At 46.6% G+C, this 19,505-nt stretch overlaps 1 protein-coding gene across 2 annotated transcripts in view; it reads left to right on the top strand.

The window, feature by feature from the left end:
• The window catches only part of hs2st1b (heparan sulfate 2-O-sulfotransferase 1b), a 74,102-nt gene that overhangs the window by 42,931 nt on the left and 11,666 nt on the right, over positions 1–19,505 (top strand). For both annotated transcript variants that reach the window (XR_016496372.1, XM_036978904.2), the window contains exons 2-3: positions 15,185–15,423; positions 17,543–17,628. Coding sequence is in view for 1 of the 2 variants with exons in the window: in XM_036978904.2 (XP_036834799.2) it covers positions 15,185–15,423; positions 17,543–17,628 (325 nt within the window). In the remaining variant the exon portion in view is untranslated. The remainder of the gene's footprint in view (positions 1–15,184; positions 15,424–17,542; positions 17,629–19,505) is intronic.

Here is a 19,505-nt window from a genome sequence, read left to right as displayed (position 1 = left end):
GAGACAAAGTAACTACTAACAATTGGATACTACGAAATTGGGGAGAAAAAGGGGGTAAAATTCTCACACAAAAAAACAGCAAAAAAAAGTGTAATTTGGGGGTAGATTTTTTTTTTTTGTGTGTTCAACTTCTTGATCAAATAATGTAAATCATTAGGAATTCAGCTCAAAATAATTGTTATTGTAAAGTATTTCCACTCATAGCAATGTGATTGTTGTGTAATCAAGATTTTAAATGATTGTTTTTGTCAGATACAATATCTGTTTGGGCTTCTTGCATCAATTTGTAGCGTAAAAATGATTTAGGTTCCTGTCCCCCCCCCACCCTCCTGGATTAGGTCATGCTGAGGGATGGAACAGGTGGCTAGATGAACGTCCCCACTGCAGCAGCTCCAGATGTGGGACTAACATGGCCTATGGATCAAAATCTCATCCGAATTTGTCCTAAATTCACCTTGCTGACATGTTGGATTTGTCTGGTGAATTGTGACCGTTGACCAGCTCTAGAAACATCAACTTAATGGAAAACGCTAAAACATCTCTCCATGGAACCAGAACAAAATTAAGTCTGAATAAACCAATAAATATGTCCAAATGCAAGTTTCTCATTTTCCTAAGCAGCTTCAGAGTCACTGTGTTCGCCAGTCACCGAGTCAATCGAAAGGACAGAACTAATTTCAGCGTTTTTATTCATCGATGCCTGTCCTCCACCTCCCAGAATGCGGTGTGTCCTGGGTTAGAGGGTGTGTCCCAAAAGTAAGGGTCCGGTAAAGGTAGTGCACGATCGTGCGCTCCAACACGATTGGGACAGTGACCCATGTTTTGTTTTGGCTCTATACTTCCAGCACTTTGGATTTTATGTGATACAAGCTTTGCTTTAATCATTGCATGCTAGGAATATGGGACTAAACTTTAAACTACACTAAACCTTTGACTATTTGTAATACTTTATGAATGCCCTGTATATGTGTATTCAGACCCCTGGAATTTTTCCACATTTTATTAAGTTACAGCCTTATTCAAAAATGGATAAAATATATTTTTTCCTCATTTAATTTACATGCAATAGCTCATAATAAAAATACAGAAAATAGTTTTTTTAGGAATGTTTGCACATTTTTTTTACAAATAAAAACCAGAAATACCTTATTTACATCAGTATTCAGACCCTTTGCTATGAGACTCAAAATTGATCTCGGGTGCATCGTGTTTCCATTGATCATCCTTGAGCCATGAGGTCGAAGGAATTGTCCGTAGAGCTCCGAGACAGGATTGTGTCGAGGCACAGATCTACAGTGAAGCATGGTGGTGGCGGCAGCGTCATTCCGTGGGGATGTTTTTCAGTGGTAAAACCAATGTCATTTCCCCAATACTGTTGGAGCTCACTGGGGAGTTTTTCCTAGCCCCCATTTAGGCTGGGAGAATAGTCAGGATTGAGGGAAGATGAACGGAGCAAAGTACAGAGATCCTTGATGAAAATATGCTCCATAGCGCTCAGGACCTCAGACTGGGGCGAAGGTTCACCTTCCAACAGGACGACGACCCTAAGCACACAGCCAAGATAATACAGGGGTGTCTGAATGTCCTTGAGTGGCCCCGCCAGAGCCCAGACTTGAACCCCATCCAACCGACAGAGCTTGAGAGGATCTGCAGAGAAGAATGGAAGAAACTGCCCAAATACAGGTGTGCCGAGCTTGTAGCGTCATACCCAAGAAGACTCAATGCTGTAAGGTGCTTCAGCAAAGTACTGAGTAAAGGGTCTGAATACTTATGTAAATGTGATTATTTCAGTTTTCAATTTTTTTAAATAAATCCGCACAAAATAAATAAAAAAAAAATATATATATATATATATTTATATTGTTTTTCTTTGTCATTATGGGGTATTGTGTGTAGATTGAGGGGGGAAACTATTTTATCAATTTTAGAATAAGGCTGTGACGTAACAAAATGTGGATAAAGTCAAGGGGTCTGAATACTTAAAAGGGGGAACTATGTACAAAAAGTTCTGTAATTTCTAAACGGTTCAACCAATATGTATGAGAATACCCTCCTAGTCATTGTATCATTTAAAATCCAACTGGAGTGCAGAGCCAAAACCAATTAAACGTGTCATTTCCCCAATACTGTTGGAGCTCACTGTTTTTTTTTCCCCTAGCCACCGTCTAGGCTGGGTTTCTGTACAGCACTTTGTGACATCAACTGATGTAAGAAGGACTTTATAAATACATTTTGATTTTGACTGGGGTACCATTTGGGACTTATCCAGCTTGACAGAGGTCGGGTGTTTCTGGGCGTATGGTATCTTTTTTTTCCTCTCTTTTTGGTTTTATCTGCCATCCCATGGGGGCCATTTACAAGACACGGTTCAGGGCAACATGAAGCTGCTCATGCAGAGAAGAAGAGAGAGAGAGGAAGCTATTTGACTGCTCTCTTTCATCTCTCTTCCTGATGATGACTGGTCTTGTTTGTCTCTTTTAAATTCTACGCTGTCAAGAGAATGTTGATAGGTGGCCAGGTCCGTTATGGCTGTCCACAGGGTTGTTTTATACCCATAAATCAGTTGAATTTAGCATAGAATATGGTGGTGTACAATGGTCTTTGGGATGTTCTCTCTCTCTCTCTCTCCCTCTGCCTGTCTCTCTCTCCCTCTGCCTGTCTCTCTCTCCCTCTGCCTGTCTCTCTCTCCCTCTGCCTGTCTCTCTCGCTCTCTCCGGCACAGATTTATGTTTTTAGAGCTTGTTTTAATCATATTTTTAAATATAAATGTTAGAATTTGAATGGTCCAGATTTCCCTGAAACTCAAATGTGTTTTATCCTTTTGTAAGCGTTGACGTGTAAGGAGTAGGCTAGGTGGAGCCCATTCTACCAGCTCATCTGCAATACATTCGCCACTTCTGTATTCTTGATAAAGGAGTAGCCCGGCTCAGCTCCTCCCAAATTTGAGATTTTCATCATTTCTCTGCATATCTGCTGACACCTATTTCTACTCCCGGTTTGGTCGATTTGTTTTTTCAATCAGGTTAAAGTGTAGCCCAGGCCTCTTGAATAAACACACATAATTGGTTGACTTCGTAGTTCACCGAGGCTGACTGGAACAACTAGAAGAAGGGGACCGTCTTCCTCCCTGGGTGCCATTTTGAAATGAAGTCCATAACTGTAGATTCAGTAACTTACTGCAGAGGAACACTTGATAGTCTTCTGGAATATTTTGGTTTACGTTATGCCACTTTATGCTCACAGTTAAGACAAACATGAATTATGCAGCGTCGTGACTAAGGACCCGGCAGAGTACCTATAGGAATATCTACCTTGGGGCCAGTGTCAGGCAGAGTACCTATAGGAATATCTACCTTGGGGCCAGTGTCAGGCAGAGTACCTATAGGAATATCTACCTTGGGGCCAGTGTCAGGCGGAGTACCTAGAGGAATATCTACCTTGGGGCCAGTGTCAGGCAGAGTACCTATAGGAATATCTACCTTGGGGCCAGTGTCAGGCGGAGTACCTAGAGGAATATCTACCTTGGGGCCAGTGTCAGGCGGAGTACCTAGAGGAATATCTACCTTGGGGCCAGTGTCAGGCAGAGTACCTATAGGAATATCTACCTTGGGGCTAGTGTCAGGCAGAGTACCTATAGGAATATCTACCTTGGGGCTAGTGTCAGGCAGAGTACCTTGGGGCCAGTGTCAGGCAGAGTACCTATAGGAATATCTACCTTGGGGCCAGTGTCAGGCGGAGTACCTTGGGGCCAGTGTCAGGCAGAGTACCTATAGGAATATCTACCTTGGGGCTAGTGTCAGGCAGAGTACCTATAGGAATATCTACCTTGGGGCTAGTGTCAGGCAGAGTACCTATAGGAATATCTACCTTGGGGCTAGTGTCAGGCAGAGTACCTATAGGAATATCTACCTTGGGGCTAGTGTCAGGCAGAGTACCTATAGGAATATCTACCTTGGGGCCAGTGTCAGGCAGAGTACCTATAGGATTATCTACCTTGGGGCTAGTGTCAGGCAGAGTACCTATAGGAATATCTACCTTGGGGCTAGTGTCAGGCAGAGTACCTATAGGAATATCTACCTTGGGGCTAGTGTCAGGCAGAGTACCTATAGGAATATCTACCTTGGGGCCAGTGTCAGGCAGAGTACCTATAGGAATATCTACCTTGGGGCTAGTGTCAGGCAGAGTACCTAGAGGAATATCTACCTTGGGGCTAGTGTCAGGCAGAGTACCTATAGGAATATCTACCTTGGGGCTAGTGTCAGGCAGAGTACCTAGAGGAATATCTACCTTGGGGCCAGTGTCAGGCAGAGTACCTATAGGAATATCTACCTTGGAGCCAGTGTCAGGCAGAGTACCTATAGGAATATCTACCTTGGAGCCAGTGTCAGGCGGAGTACCTTGGGGCCAGTGTCAGGCAGAGTACCTATAGGAATATCTACCTTGGGGCCAGTGTCAGGCGGAGTACCTTGGGGCCAGTGTCAGGCAGAGTACCTATAGGAATATCTACCTTGGGGCCAGTGTCAGGCGGAGTACCTTGGGGCCAGTGTCAGGCAGAGTACCTATAGGAATATCTACCTTGGGGCCAGTGTCAGGCGGAGTACCTATAGGAATATCTACCTTGGGGCCAGTGTCAGGCGGAGTACCTTGGGGCCAGTGTCAGGCAGAGTACCTATAGGAATATCTACCTTGGGGCCAGTGTCAGGCGGAGTACCTTGGGGCCAGTGTCAGGCAGAGTACCTATAGGAATATCTACCTTGGGGCCAGTGTCAGGCGGAGTACCTTGGGGCCAGTGTCAGGCAGAGTACCTATAGGAATATCTACCTTGGGACTGTTTATGTTTTCCTTTAGTGCCATTTTTAAAGCAGGATGATATTGGCTAGACTTTTGATGATGGAGATTTGAGACTTGTTCTGTACTTGCAAGTACAATACTCCATGTTCTAATAGCTGGAGAAATGTATCCATATTTGAAATGTTGTTGTGGCTAAAGTTGACTTAAGTTTTAAAACATTTTTATAATTTTTTTTTAAGTGAAAGAGGTGGATCGTCAGCTGGACTCCACAGCAGGGTACCACAAGCTTTTGCCTAGGGGAAGATGTGTGCAGTGTCTGCTGGGAAGCTGACTGACTGTGACAGTGTGGCCATCACTATGGGTTGCAGTACAAATTACCCCCTATTTCCTATATAGTGCACTATTGTTGACCAGAGCCCTGTAGGGTGCCATTTTTTTGGGGGGGGGGGTTATCTGTACTGCTGAGGTGAGATGATGTAACGATATGATAATAGAAACCATCTGTGGAATAGATGGTCTTATATCAGTGTCGGCGTTTGTCAGGCTAGGTGCTATTGCTCCACCCTAGGTAGGCCTGAGATGCGTTTGTCAGGCTAGGTGCTATTGCTCCACCCTAGGTAGGCCTGAGATGCGTTTGTCAGGCTAGGTGCTATTGCTCCACCCTAGGTAGGCCTGAGATGCGTTTGTCAGGCTAGGTGCTATTGCTCCACCCTAGGTAGGCCTGAGATGCGTTTGTCAGGCTAGGTGCTATTGCTCCACCCTAGGTAGGCCTGAGATGCGTTTGTCAGGCTAGGTGCTATTGCTCCACCCTAGGTAGGCCTGAGATGCGTTTGTCAGGCTAGGTGCTATTGCTCCACCCTAGGTAGGCCTGAGATGCGTTTGTCAGGCTAGGTGCTATTGCTCCACCCTAGGTAGGCCTGAGATGCTTTTATCAGGCTAGGTGCTATTGCTCCACCCTAGGTAGGCCTGAGATGCTTTTGTCAGGCTAGGTGCTATTGCTCCACCCTAGGTAGGCCTGAGATGCGTTTGTCAGACTAGGTGCTATTGCTCCACCCTAGGTAGGCCTGAGATGCGTTTGTCAGGCTAGGTGCTATTGCTCCACCCTAGGTAGGCCTGAGATGCGTTTGTCAGACTAGGTGCTATTGCTCCACCCTAGGTAGGCCTGAGATGCGTTTGTCAGGCTAGGTGCTATTGCTCCACCCTAGGTAGGCCTGAGATGCGTTTGTCAGGCTAGCTGCTATTGCTCCACCCTAGGTAGGCCTGAGATGCGTTTGTCAGGCTAGCTGCTATTGCTCCACCCTAGGTAGGCCTGAGATGCGTTTGTCAGGCTAGGTGCTATTGCTCCACCCTAGGTAGGCCTGAGATGCGTTTGTCAGGCTAGGTGCTATTGCTCCACCCTAGGTAGGCCTGAGATGCGTTTGTCAGGCTAGGTGCTATTGCTCCACCCTAGGTAGGCCTGAGATGCGTTTGTCAGGCTAGGTGCTATTGCTCCACCCTAGGTAGGCCTGAGATGCGTTTGTCAGGCTAGCTGCTATTGCTCCACCCTAGGTAGGCCTGAGATGCGTTTGTCAGGCTAGGTGCTATTGCTCCACCCTAGGTAGGCCTGAGATGCGTTTGTCAGGCTAGGTGCTATTGCTCCACCCTAGGTAGGCCTGAGATGCGTTTGTCAGACTAGGTGCTATTGCTCCACCCTAGGTAGGCCTGAGATGCGTTTGTCAGGCTAGGTGCTATTGCTCCACCCTAGGTAGGCCTGAGATGCTTTTGTCAGGCTAGGTGCTATTGCTCTACCCTAGGTAGGCCTGAGATGCGTTTTTCAGGCTAGGTGCTATTGCTCCACCCTAGGTAGGCCTGAGATGCTTTTGTCAGGCTAGGTGCTATTGCTCCACCCTAGGTAGGCCTGAGATGCGTTTGTCAGACTAGGTGCTATTGCTCCACCCTAGGTAGGCCTGAGATGCGTTTGTCAGGCTAGGTGCTATTGCTCCACCCTAGGTAGGCCTGAGATGCGTTTGTCAGGCTAGCTGCTATTGCTCCACCCTAGGTAGGCCTGAGATGCGTTTGTCAGGCTAGCTGCTATTGCTCCACCCTAGGTAGGCCTGAGATGCGTTTGTCAGGCTAGGTGCTATTGCTCCACCCTAGGTAGGCCTGAGATGCGTTTGTCAGGCTAGGTGCTATTGCTCCACCCTAGGTAGGCCTGAGATGCGTTTGTCAGGCTAGGTGCTATTGCTCCACCCTAGGTAGGCCTGAGATGCGTTTGTCAGGCTAGCTGCTATTGCTCCACCCTAGGTAGGCCTGAGATGCGTTTGTCAGGCTAGGTGCTATTGCTCCACCCTAGGTAGGCCTGAGATGCGTTTGTCAGGCTAGGTGCTATTGCTCCACCCTAGGTAGGCCTGAGATGCGTTTGTCAGGCTAGGTGCTATTGCTCCACCCTAGGTAGGCCTGAGATGCTTTTATCAGGCTAGGTGCTATTGCTCCACCCTAGGTAGGCCTGAGATGCTTTTGTCAGGCTATGTGCTATTGCTCCACCCTAGGTAGGCCTGAGATGCTTTTGTCAGGCTAGGTGCTATTGCTCCACCCTAGGTAGGCCTGAGATGCGTTTGTCAGGCTAGGTGCTATTGCTCCACCCTAGGTAGGCCTGAGATGCGTTTGTCAGGCTAGGTGCTATTGCTCCACCCTAGGTAGGCCTGAGATGCGTTTGTCAGGCTAGGTGCTATTGCTCCACCCTAGGTAGGCCTGAGATGCTTTTGTCAGGCGAGGTGCTATTGCTCCACTCTAGGTAGGCCTGAGATGCGTTTGTCAGGCTAGGTGCTATTGCTCCACCCTAGGTAGGCCTGAGATGCTTTTATCAGGCTAGGTGCTATTGCTCCACCCTAGGTAGGCCTGAGATGCTTTTGTCAGGCTAGGTGCTATTGCTCCACCCTAGGTAGGCCTGAGATGCGTTTGTCAGGCTAGGTGCTATTGCTCCACCCTAGGTAGGCCTGAGATGCTTTTATCAGGCTAGTTGCTATTGCTCCACCCTAGGTAGGCCTGAGATGCGTTTGTCAGACTAGGTGCTATTGCTCCACCCTAGGTAGGCCTGAGATGCGTTTGTCAGGCTAGGTGCTATTGCTCCACCCTAGGTAGGCCTGAGATGCGTTTGTCAGGCTAGGTGCTATTGCTCCACCCTAGGTAGGCCTGAGATGCGTTTGTCAGGCTAGGTGCTATTGCTCCACCCTAGGTAGGCCTGAGATGCGTTTGTCAGGCTAGGTGCTATTGCTCCACCCTAGGTAGGCCTGAGATGCTTTTGTCAGGCGAGGTGCTATTGCTCCACCCTAGGTAGGCCTGAGATGCGTTTGTCAGGCTAGGTGCTATTGCTCCACCCTAGGTAGGCCTGAGATGCTTTTGTCAGGCTAGGTGCTATTGCTCCACCCTAGGTAGGCCTGAGATGCGTTTGTCAGGCTAGGTGCTATTGCTCCACCCTAGGTAGGCCTGAGATGCTTTTGTCAGGCTAGGTGCTATTGCTCCACCCTAGGTAGGCCTGAGATGCGTTTGTCAGGCTAGGTGCTATTGCTCCACCCTAGGTAGGCCTGAGATGCTTTTATCAGGCTAGGTGCTATTGCTCCACCCTAGGTAGGCCTGAGATGCGTTTGTCAGGCTAGGTGCTATTGCTCCACCCTAGGTAGGCCTGAGATTGCTTACCTTGTTGTCACTGTCTTCATGCAGGTTTCCGAATGGTTGAGCTTCCCCCTTAATACCCACTGTTCTTGGATCATGTTGTACTAATTTGCACTACAAGATACAGTCACTATGATTTGTCTTCACTTAAGAGTTCAGACTTGTTTTAACCAGGATTCCTCTCTCCATTACTGTCACAGTAAAGCGATGTTCCTTCCTTCACATGTGTTCTCTGTCATATGTACCCCCACTCCTGATCATGGAATGCTTTGCTATTTTCTTCATTTACTTTGGCTGTTAAAAGAGCAGAGCATGCGTCCTGGGCGGGGCACATTTACACTCTCAGCCTAGATAAAGGGGGAGTGGTGTGGAGTAGAGGCCTGCCGATTTTAATCGGAATGGACGATTTTACTTAGGGCCGATTTCAAGTTTTCATAACAATCGGTAATCGCCATTTTTGGACCGATTGTGGGCAATTACATTTTTTTTTTAATGTACCTTTTACTAGGCAAGTCAGTTAAGAACAAATTCTTATTTTTAATGACGGCCTAGGAACAGTGGGTTAACTGCCTTGTTCAGGGGCAGAACGACAGATTTGTACCTTGTCAGCTCGGGGGTTTGAACTTGCAACCTTCCGGTTACTCGTCCAACGCTCTAACCACCTGCCTTACATTGCACTCCACGAGGAGACTGCGTGGCAGGCTGACTACCTGTTATGCGGGTGCAGCAAGGAGCCACGGTAAGGTGCTAGCTAGCATTAAACTTGTCTTATAAAAAAACAATCCATCTTAACATAATCACTAGTTAACTACACATGGTTGATGATATTACTAGTTTATCTAGCGTGTCCTGCGTTGCATATAATCGATGCGGTGCCTGTTAATTTATCATTGAATCACAGCCTACTTCGCCAAACGGGTGATTTAACAAGCGCATTCGCGAAAAAGCACTGTCGTTGCACCAATGTGTACCTAATCATAAACATCATGCCTTTTTTTTTTTTTATCAATACACAAGTATATATTTTTAAACCTGCATATTTAATTAATATTGCCTGCTAACATTAATTTCTTTTAACTATGGAAATTGTCACTTCTCTTGTGTTCTGTGCAACAGAGTCAGGGTATATGCAGCAGTTTGGGCCGCCTGGCTCGTTGTGAAATGTGTGAAGTCCATTTATTCCTAACAAAGACCGTAATTAATTTGCCAGAATTGTACATAATTATGACATAGCATTGTAGGTTGTACAATAGAACAGCAATATTTAGACTTAGGGATGCCACCCGTTAGATAAAATACAGACGGTTCCGTATTTCACTGAAAGAATAAACGTTTTGTTTTCGAAATTTAAGTTTCCGGATTTTACCATATTAAATGACCTAAGGCTCGTATTTCTGTGTTTATTATGTTATAATTAAGTCTATGATTTTATATTTGATAGAGCAGTCCGACTGAGCGACGCTAGGCAGCAGCAGACTCGTAAGCGTTCACTCAAACAGCACTTTCGTGCATTTTGCCAGCAGCTCTTCGCTGTGCTTCAAGCATTGAGCTGTTTATGACTTCAAGCCTATCAACTCCCGAGATTAGGCTGGTGTAACTGATGTGAAATGGCTAGCTAGTAGCGTTTCAATCGGTGATGTCACTCGCTATGAGACCTTGAAGTAGTTGTTCCCCTTGCTCTACGAGGGCCGCGGCTTTTATGGAGCGATGGGTAACGATGCTTCGAGGGTGGCTGTCAATGTGTTCCTGGTTCGGGCCCAGGTAGGGGCGAGTAGAGGGACGGAAGCTATACTGTTACACTGGCAATACTAAAGTGCCTATAAGAACATCCAATAGTCAAAGGTATATAAAATACAAACCTAAAACTTCTTACCCTCAAATATTGAAGACTCGTGTTAAAAGGAACCACCAGCTTTCATATGTTCTCATGTTCTGAGCAAGGAACTTAAACGTTAGCTTTCTTACATGGCACATATTGCACTTTTACTTTCTTCTCCAACACTTTGTTTTTGCATTATTTAAACCACATTGAAAATGTTTCATTATTTATTTGAGGCTAAATTGATTTTATTAATGTATTATGTTAAGTTAAAATAAGTGTTCATTCAGTATTGTTGTAATTGTCATTATTACAAATAAATACATTTAAAAAGTTGTCTGATTTGAATCAGTATCTGCTTTTTTTTTGGTCCTCCAATAATCGGTATCGGTGTTGAAAAATCATAATCGGTCGACCTCTAGTGTGGAGACGGAGACTAATTCTAAAGCAGCTCTCACACCTAAGTAGATTAAGCACTGGTGTTTGTGTTCTGGAACACTGGTGTTTGTGTTCTGGAGCACTGGTGTTTGTGTTCTGGAGCACTGGTGTTTGTGTTCTGGAACACTGGTGTTTGTGTTCTGGAACACTGGTGTTTGTGTTCTGGAGCACTGGTGTTTGTGTTCTGGAACACTGGTGTTTGTGTTCTGGAACACTGGTGTTTGTGTTCTGGAGCACTGGTGTTTGTGTTCTGGAACACTGGTGTTTGTGTTCTGGAGCACTGGTGTTTGTGTTCTGGAGCACTGGTGTTTGTGTTCTGGAACACTGGTGTTTGTGTTCTGGAACACTGGTGTTTGTGTTCTGGAACACTGGTGTTTGTGTTCTGGAACACTGGTGTTTGTGTTCTGGAACACTGGTGTTTGTGTTCTGGAACACTGGTGTTTGTGTTCTGGAGCACTGGTGTTTGTGTTCTGGAGCACTGGTGTTTGTGTTCTGGAACACTGGTGTTTGTGTTCTGGAACACTGGTGTTTGTGTTCTGGAGCACTGGTGTTTGTGTTCTGGAGCACTGGTGTTTGTGTTCTGGAGCACTGGTGTTTGTGTTCTGGAACACTGGTGTTTGTGTTCTGGATCAACAGCAAGATGCCGACAGAGATAGTCGCCTCGCTTCGAGTTCTTAGGAAACTATGCAGTATTTTTTTTTTAATTATGTATTTTTTCTTACATTGAAATCTTAAGTCTTGTTACATACAGTCAGGAAGAACTATTGGATATAAGAGTAACGTCAGCTTACCAACATTACAACCAGGAATACGACTTTCCTGAAGCGGATCCTGTGTTCGGACTAGCACCCAGGACAATGGAGCTATTTCCAGTAGGCAATCCAAAACAACGACACCGCATGAGGGGCAGACTTACTATAGTATTTTAAATGTCCCGTAATAGGCACTAACTATACTAATTTAAATGTCCTGTAATAGGCACTAACTATACTAATTTAAATGTCCTGTAATAGGCACTAACTATACTAATTTAAATGTCCCGTAATAGGCACTAACTATACTAATTTAAATGTCCCGTAATAGGCACTAACTATACTATTTTAAATGTCCCGTAATAGGCACTTACTATACTAATTTTATTTAACATCTTGAAATGGGAAACCATGTTTAAATGAAGTTGAACATTGCTCTTTATCACAATGTTAAAATGAGATCAAATCAAACGTTATTTTTTTGTTGACCAAGTTCCACTTCTCAAAAGGCACTGAATTGGTGAAATTCCCCTAACAGAGGCCCGCCAGCAGAAGACAGGATGCCGGCAGGATGCCAGTCCTCTGAAACTGCAGCAGCAGCGGAAGTACCCCGAACACACTTGCCAACGATGCTGAAAAAATAAAATCCTAGGAGAAACACTGCGCACACACTGACAAGGCCATACCTGTAATTAACTTCCGTCAGACTGCGACAATAGAAAACAAACTTCACTTGTAATTATGCCTCCTCTCTTTAAATGTTTTCATCCAAGGTTTAATCACCTGGAAACAGGTTTGTGCGTTGCGAAGGGGCAGGTTGTTTTAGATAATTAAGCCACGCTAATGAGCGAAGACGTGCGGTGCTCTGCTCGCTGGCCTGATGAGGCCCCCCCCACCTCCTTTTTGATTTTCAGAGTACAGAGCAGTTCTTCTAAATGCCTGCATGCAGATAGTAGTTCAGTTTGGGGAGAGTAGTGCAGTTTGGAGAGTAGTGCTGTGTGTAGTGCAGTTTGGAGAGTAGTGCTGTGTGTAGTGCAGTTTGGAGAGTAGTGCTGTGTGTAGTGCAGTTTGGAGAGAGTAGTGCTGTGTGTAGTGCAGTTTGGAGAGAGTTGTGCTGTGTGTAGTGCAGTTTGGAGAGAGTAGTGCTGTGTGTAGTGCAGTTTGGAGAGAGTAGTGCTGTGTGTAGTGCAGTTTGGAGAGAGTAGTGCTGTGTGTAGTGCAGTTTGGAGAGAGTAGTGCTGTGTGTAGTGCAGTTTGGAGAGAGTAGTGCTGTGTGTAGTGCAGTTTGGAGAGTAGTGCTGCGTGTAGTGCAGTTTGGAGAGTAGTGCTGTGTGTAGTGCAGTTTGGAGAGTAGTGCTGTGTGTAGTGCAGTGTGGAGAGAGTAGTGCAGTGTGGAGAGAGTAGTGCTGTGTGTAGAGAGTAGTGCAGTGTGGAGAGAGTAGTGCAGTGTGGAGAGAGTAGTGCAGTGTGGAGAGAGTAGTGCAGTGTGGAGAGAGTAGTGCAGTGTGGAGAGAGTAGTGCAGTGTGGAGAGAGTAGTGCAGTGTGGAGAGAGTAGTGCAGTGTGGAGAGAGTAGTGCAGTGTGGAGAGAGTAGTGCAGTGTGGAGAGAGTAGTGCAGTGTGGAGAGAGTAGTGCAGTGTGGAGAGAGTAGTGCAGTGTGGAGAGAGTAGTGCTGTGTGGAGAGAGTAGTGCTGTGTGCAGTGTGGAGAGAGTAGTGCAGTGTGGAGAGAGTAGTGCAGTGTGGAGAGAGTAGTGCAGTGTGGAGAGAGTAGTGCAGTGTGGAGAGAGTAGTGCAGTGTGGAGAGAGTAGTGCAGTGTGGAGAGAGTAGTGCTGTGTGTGGTGCAGTTTGGAGAGTAGTGCTGCGTGTAGTGCAGTTTGGAGAGTAGTGCTGTGTGTAGTTCAGTTTGGAGAGTAGTGCTGCGTGTGGTGCAGTTTGGGGAGAGTGGTGCAGTTTGGGGAGAGTGGTGCAGTTTGGGGAGAGTGGTGCAGTTTGGGGAGAGTGGTGCAGTTTGGGGAGAGTGGTGCAGTTTGGGGAGAGTGGTGCAGTTTGGGGAGAGTGGTGCAGTTTGGGGAGAGTGGTGCTGTGTGTAGTTCAGTTTGGAGAGTAGTGCTGCGTGTGGTGCAGTTTGGGGAGAGTGGTGCAGTTTGGGGAGAGTGGTGCAGTTTGGGGAGAGTGGTGCAGTTTGGGGAGAGTGGTGCAGTTTGGGGAGAGTGGTGCAGTTTGGGGAGAGTGGTGCAGTTTGGGGAGAGTGGTGCAGTTTGGGGAGAGTGGTGCAGTTTGGGGAGAGTGGTGCAGTTTGTGGAGAGTGGTGCAGTTTGGGGAGAGTGGTGCAGTTTGGGGAGAGTGGTGCTGTGTGTAGTGCAGTTTGGGGAGAGTAGTGCTGTGTGGAGAGAGTAGTGCAGTGTGGAGAGAGTAGTGCAGTGTGGAGAGAGTAGTGCAGTGTGGAGAGAGTAGTGCAGTGTGGAGAGAGTAGTGCAGTGTGGAGAGAGTAGTGCAGTGTGGAGAGAGTAGTGCAGTGTGGAGAGAGTAGTGCAGTTTGGAGAGAGTAGTGCAGTTTGGAGAGTAGTGCAGTTTGGAGAGTAGTGCAGTTTGGAGAGTAGTGCAGTTTGGGGAGAGTAGTGCTGTGTGTAGTGCAGTTTGGAGAAAGTAGTGCAGTGCATTGTGTAGTGCTGTTTTTGAGAGAGTAGTGCAGTTTGAGTAGTGCATCAGTGAGTATGCAAACAAGCAGAGTGGGAGCCAGGAGCTGAGTTGAGCCTGAACAGTGCCTGGGGACTTGGGACTGAACTTCTGAGCCTTCTGCTGTGTATTCAGACTGCCTGCTTGCATCATGACCCAGTATGATCTATCTTACAATGTGATAGAGAGAGAGAGAGTAGTTATTTTTGATGTAAGCAGTTTTTCAGCCCTCCTACCCTCGGACTGATTTTGCTACCATGACCAGCTAGTGATACAGAAATAGTTTAGACCCTCAGGTCTCAGACGGCTGTTGTGCGAACTGAAACATCCTCTGTTACAGGATGATGGAGACCTTGGTCTTAGACAGCTTTTTAACAGAGAGACTAGCTTCACATCCAGGCGGCTCCCAGGTTGATGCATGGTGCCTTGGGAAGCTGTGATCGATAATGGAACCTAGTTATTTTATGCACCAGTGGGCATCTATCTACTGTAGACGAAGGATGGCTCAATTACCAGCTTTGTGTAATTACATCGTTTTAGTTTGTACAGGGGCTAGCCATCAGCGGAACTTGTGATCAGTCCCGTCTGTTGTCGTTGTTAAAACATGCCTGTCCTTCACCCTCTCTATCCCCCCCCCCTCTCTCTATCCACCCTCAACCCCTCTCTCTATCCCCCTCTCTCTATTCCCCCCTCTCTCTATCCACTCTCTCTATCCCCCCTCTCTCTATCCACTCTCTCTATGACCCCTCTCTATCACACCTTCAGTGAAAAACACTGGGCCAAGTAATTGACTATAGCCTGCTTATCTGGAGGCACTTGTCATAGAAGATGGAAGGCTATTGTGTCCACATCCTGAGGCCTCCCCTGCTCCCTCTGCTGGTACACTGTGACACTCCAGTCTATCCAGCAGTACGCTCTGTCTTCATCATTTATTCCCCCAGAAGCCCCTATTTATTGTGAAACCAGATCATTGCTAGCGACCATTGCCTAATGTTGGCACAATAAATATTTTCTGAGCGTGAACCTTGACCTTCCTCTTGTCTCCCTCCTATAAGAGCGTACCATCGCCAGACACGAGGTGAGGGAGGTGGAGCAGCGCCACACCCAAGATGGCGTACGGGACACGCCGCCGCTGGCTGAGGCAGAGGACGTGGTTATCATATATAACAGAGTGCCCAAGACGGCGAGCACGTCGTTCACCAACATCGCCTACGACCTTTGTGGAAAGAACCACTTCCACGTTTTGCACATCAACACCACCAAGAACAATCCTGTCATGTCCTTACAAGACCAGGTGAGAACAAAGCTGACACCTGCCACTTTATAAACACACCTGCCACTTTATAAACACACCTGCCACTTCATAAACACACCTGCCACTTTATAAACACACCTGCCACTTTATAAACACACCTGCCACTTTATAAACACACCTGCCACTTTATAAACACTCCTACAACGAGACGCATCCACCAGCATTTAGAAACAGGAGGTATTAAGTAGGAGTGATGTCAGCCTGATTTGGAAGGAATTCGGCATGTACTGTTTTCAGACGTGTTTTTGAATACATTTCAAAAATATAATTTTCTAGGAGCCACGACAGTACTCATTTAAGGATTTGTTGGGGAAACTTGAATACAAATCTGTCTCCTTAGCCCTCCGGCACTTATTGACCCTTGTATTGCCTCATCAAGCACCTGGTCAGAGAAACAGTCTGGCTGTGTCCTCCACGGCCCTGACGTGTTTAGTCTGGTCTGGCTGTGTCCTCCACGGCCCTGACGTGTTTAGTCTGGTCTGGCTGTGTCCTCCACAGTGTTTAGTCTGGTCTGACTGTGTCCTCCACAGCCCTGACGTGTTTAGTCTGGTCTGGCTGTGTCCTCCACAGCCCTGACGTGTTTAGTCTGGTCTGACTGTGTCCTCCACAGCCCTGACGTGTTTAGTCTGGTCTGGCTGTGTCCTCCACAGCCCTGACGTGTTTAGTCTGGTCTGACTGTGTCCTCCACAGCCCTGACGTGTTTAGTCTGGTCTGACTGTGTCCTCCACAGCCCTGACGTGTTTAGTCTGGTCTGACTGTGTCCTCCACAGTGTTTAGTCTGGTCTGGCTGTGTCCTCCACAGCCCTGACGTGTTTAGTCTGGTCTGACTGTGTCCTCCACAGCCCTGACGTGTTTAGTCTGGTCTGACTGTGTCCTCCACAGCCCTGACGTGTTTAGTCTGGTCTGACTGTGTCCTCCACAGCCCTGACGTGTTTAGTCTGGTCTGACTGTGTCCTCCACAGCCCTGACGTGTTTAGTCTGGTCTGACTGTGTCCTCCACGGCCCTGACGTGTTTAGTCTGGTCTGACTGTGTCCTCCACGGCCCTGACGTGTTTAGTCTGGTCTGGCTGTGTCCTCCACAGCCCTGACGTGTTTAGTCTGGTCTGACTGTGTCCTCCACAGCCCTGACGTGTTTAGTCTGGTCTGACTGTGTCCTCCACGGCCCTGACGTGTTTAGTCTGGCTGTGTCCTCCACGGCCCTGACGTGTTTAGTCTGGCTGTGTCCTCCACGGCCCTGACGTGTTTAGTCTGGCTGTGTCCTCCACGGCCCTGACGTGTTTAGTCTGGCTGTGTCCTCCACGGCCCTGACGTGTTTAGTCTGGCTGTGTCCTCCACGGCCCTGACGTGTTTAGTCTGGCTGTGTGCATTTGTATTCCTGACTGTCACTGTGACTCCTGTTGAGAACACAGAGAACGAGCAGAAGGAATGCTTTGGAGCCTCTGGCTAGAGCCGTGATGGTGTTAGTTCTGTCCGCTCCTCTGCCCTGCCAAGGTAATAACCTGTCTGTTCTCACAGCGGTCTCTTCCCTGTGCAGACGATACGACATGGGTGGGGAGAATCTGAGCATTGTTAAATGTCACCTAGATAGATGAGAGAAACTCGTAGCCACAAGGAACTGTAGTGTGGATTGCACATAAATCCAATCTCTCCACATAAATGTGATCTTTGATGTTCTTTTTAAACTTATCTGTTTGGATAAGAGTGTTACCCCAAAATAAGAAATGGGAAAATGGGGAACGTTAACAAAACCTTTCAGTTTGGAGAAGATGATGTTAATGGAGACAGGAAGGAAGTTGTATGTTTTTAGCTTTATTTAACTAGGCAAGTCAGTTAAGAACAAATTCTTATTCACACTGACTGCCTAGGAACAGTGGGTTAACTGCCTTGTTCAGGGGGGCAGAACGACAGATTTTCACCTTGTCAGCTCGGGGGATTCAATCTTACAACCTTTTCAGTTACAAGTCCAACGCTCTAAACCACTAGGCTACCCTGCCACTCTAATGTACTTGTCCTCGTGTCTGTTTCAGACATGCATAGACGACATGGATAACAAACTAATCAGCTTGTGTGATTTAGGACTGTTGATTTGTGCTTCCAGGTGCGCTTTGTCCGAAACGTGACGTCCTGGAGAGCGATGAAGCCTGGGTTCTACCACGGACATGTGGCTTTCCTCGACTTCTCCAAGTAAAACTCTCCACAACATTCTTTACTTAAACGATATCCAGATGAGTAACAAACACATTTTATATGACACATGAACAAGGTCTTGACTTGGTGCTTTTATTTATTTAGTTACTGATGTAGACTTTTTTTTTTTTTGCTGCTCTCATCGCTTGTATACTTCTCCTACTGTGGGATTCATCTTTGCTCTTCATTTTCTCAAAACGGCTGCTGCCACCATGTGGCTGAAAGTGGAACTAGTCCTGTATTTGTGAAATGCATTGGGCGTGAATCAAAAGCTCCTAAGAAGTTCAGCTATTCTTTTAGCAGTTCACTTCTAACTGTTGTGATGAGGCGTTCCCCTAACTGTTGTCATTAGGTGTTCCCCTAACTGTTGTGATGAGGTGTTCCCCTAACTGTTGTGATGAGGTGTTCCCCTAACTGTTGTGATGAGGTGTTCCCCTAACTGTTGTCATTAGGTGTTCCCCTAACTGTTGTGATGAGGTGTTCCCCTAACTGTTGTCATGAGGTGTTCCCCTAACTGTTGTGATGAGGTGTTCCTCTAACTGTTGTGATGAGGTGTTCCCCTAACTGTTGTGATGAGGTGTTCCCCTAACTGTTGTCATTAGGTGTTCCCCTAACTGTTGTCATTAGGTGTTCCCCTAACTGTTGTCATTAGGTGTTCCCCTAACTGTTGTCATTAGGTGTTCCCCTAACTGTTGTCATTAGGTGTTCCCCTAACTGTTGTCATTAGGTGTTCCCCTAACTGTTGTCATTAGGTGTTCCCCTAACTGTTGTCATTAGGTGTTCCCCTAACTGTTGTCATTAGGTGTTCCCCTAACTGTTGTCATTAGGTGTTCCCCTAACTGTTGTCATTAGGTGTTCCTCTAACTGTTGTCATTAGGTGTTCCCCTAACTGTTGTCATTAGGTGTTCCCCTAACTGTTGTCATTAGGTGTTCCCCTAACTGTTGTCATTAGGTGTTCCCCTAACTGTTGTCATTAGGTGTTCCCCTAACTGTTGTGATGAGGTGTTCCCCTAACTGTTGTCATGAGGTGTTCCCCTAACTGTTGTCATGAGGTGTTCCCCTAACTGTTGTCATGAGGTGTTCCCCTAACTGTTGTCATTAGGTGTTCCCCTAACTGTTGTCATTAGGTGTTCCCCTAACTGTTGTCATTAGGTGTTCCCCTAACTGTTGTCATTAGGTGTTCCCCTAACTGTTGTCATTAGGTGTTCCCCTAACTGTTGTCATTAGGTGTTCCCCTAACTGTTGTCATTAGGTGTTCCCCTAACTGTTGTCATTAGGTGTTCCCCTAACTGTTGTCATTAGGTGTTCCCCTAACTGTTGTCATTAGGTGTTCCCCTAACTGTTGTCATTAGGTGTTCCCCTAACTGTTGTCATTAGGTGTTCCCCTAACTGTTGTCATTAGGTGTTCCCCTAACTGTTGTCATTAGGTGTTCCCCTAACTGTTGTCATTAGGTGTTCCCCTAACTGTTGTGATGAGGTGTTCCCCTAACTGTTGTGATGAGGTGTTCCCCTAACTGTTGTGATGAGGTGTTCCCCTAACTGTTGTCATTAGGTGTTCCCCTAACTGTTGTCATTAGGTGTTCCCCTAACTGTTGTCATTAGGTGTTCCCCTAACTGTTGTCATTAGGTGTTCCCCTAACTGTTGTCATTAGGTGTTCCCCTAACTGTTGTGATGAGGTGTTCCCCTAACTGTTGTCATTAGGTGTTCCCCTAACTGTTGTCATTAGGTGTTCCCCTAACTGTTGTCATTAGGTGTTCCCCTAACTGTTGTCATTAGGTGTTCCCCTAACTGTTGTCATTAGGTGTTCCCCTAACTGTTGTCATTAGGTGTTCCCCTAACTGTTGTCATTAGGTGTTCCCCTAACTGTTGTCAT

Source organism: Oncorhynchus mykiss, chromosome 5 (genome assembly GCF_057628025.1).
Source record: "Oncorhynchus mykiss isolate SJ-2025 chromosome 5, ASM5762802v1, whole genome shotgun sequence".
NCBI lineage: Eukaryota > Metazoa > Chordata > Actinopteri > Salmoniformes > Salmonidae > Oncorhynchus > Oncorhynchus mykiss.
Note: the sequence above shows the minus strand (reverse complement) of the source record. Positions and strands in the feature narration are given on the sequence as shown.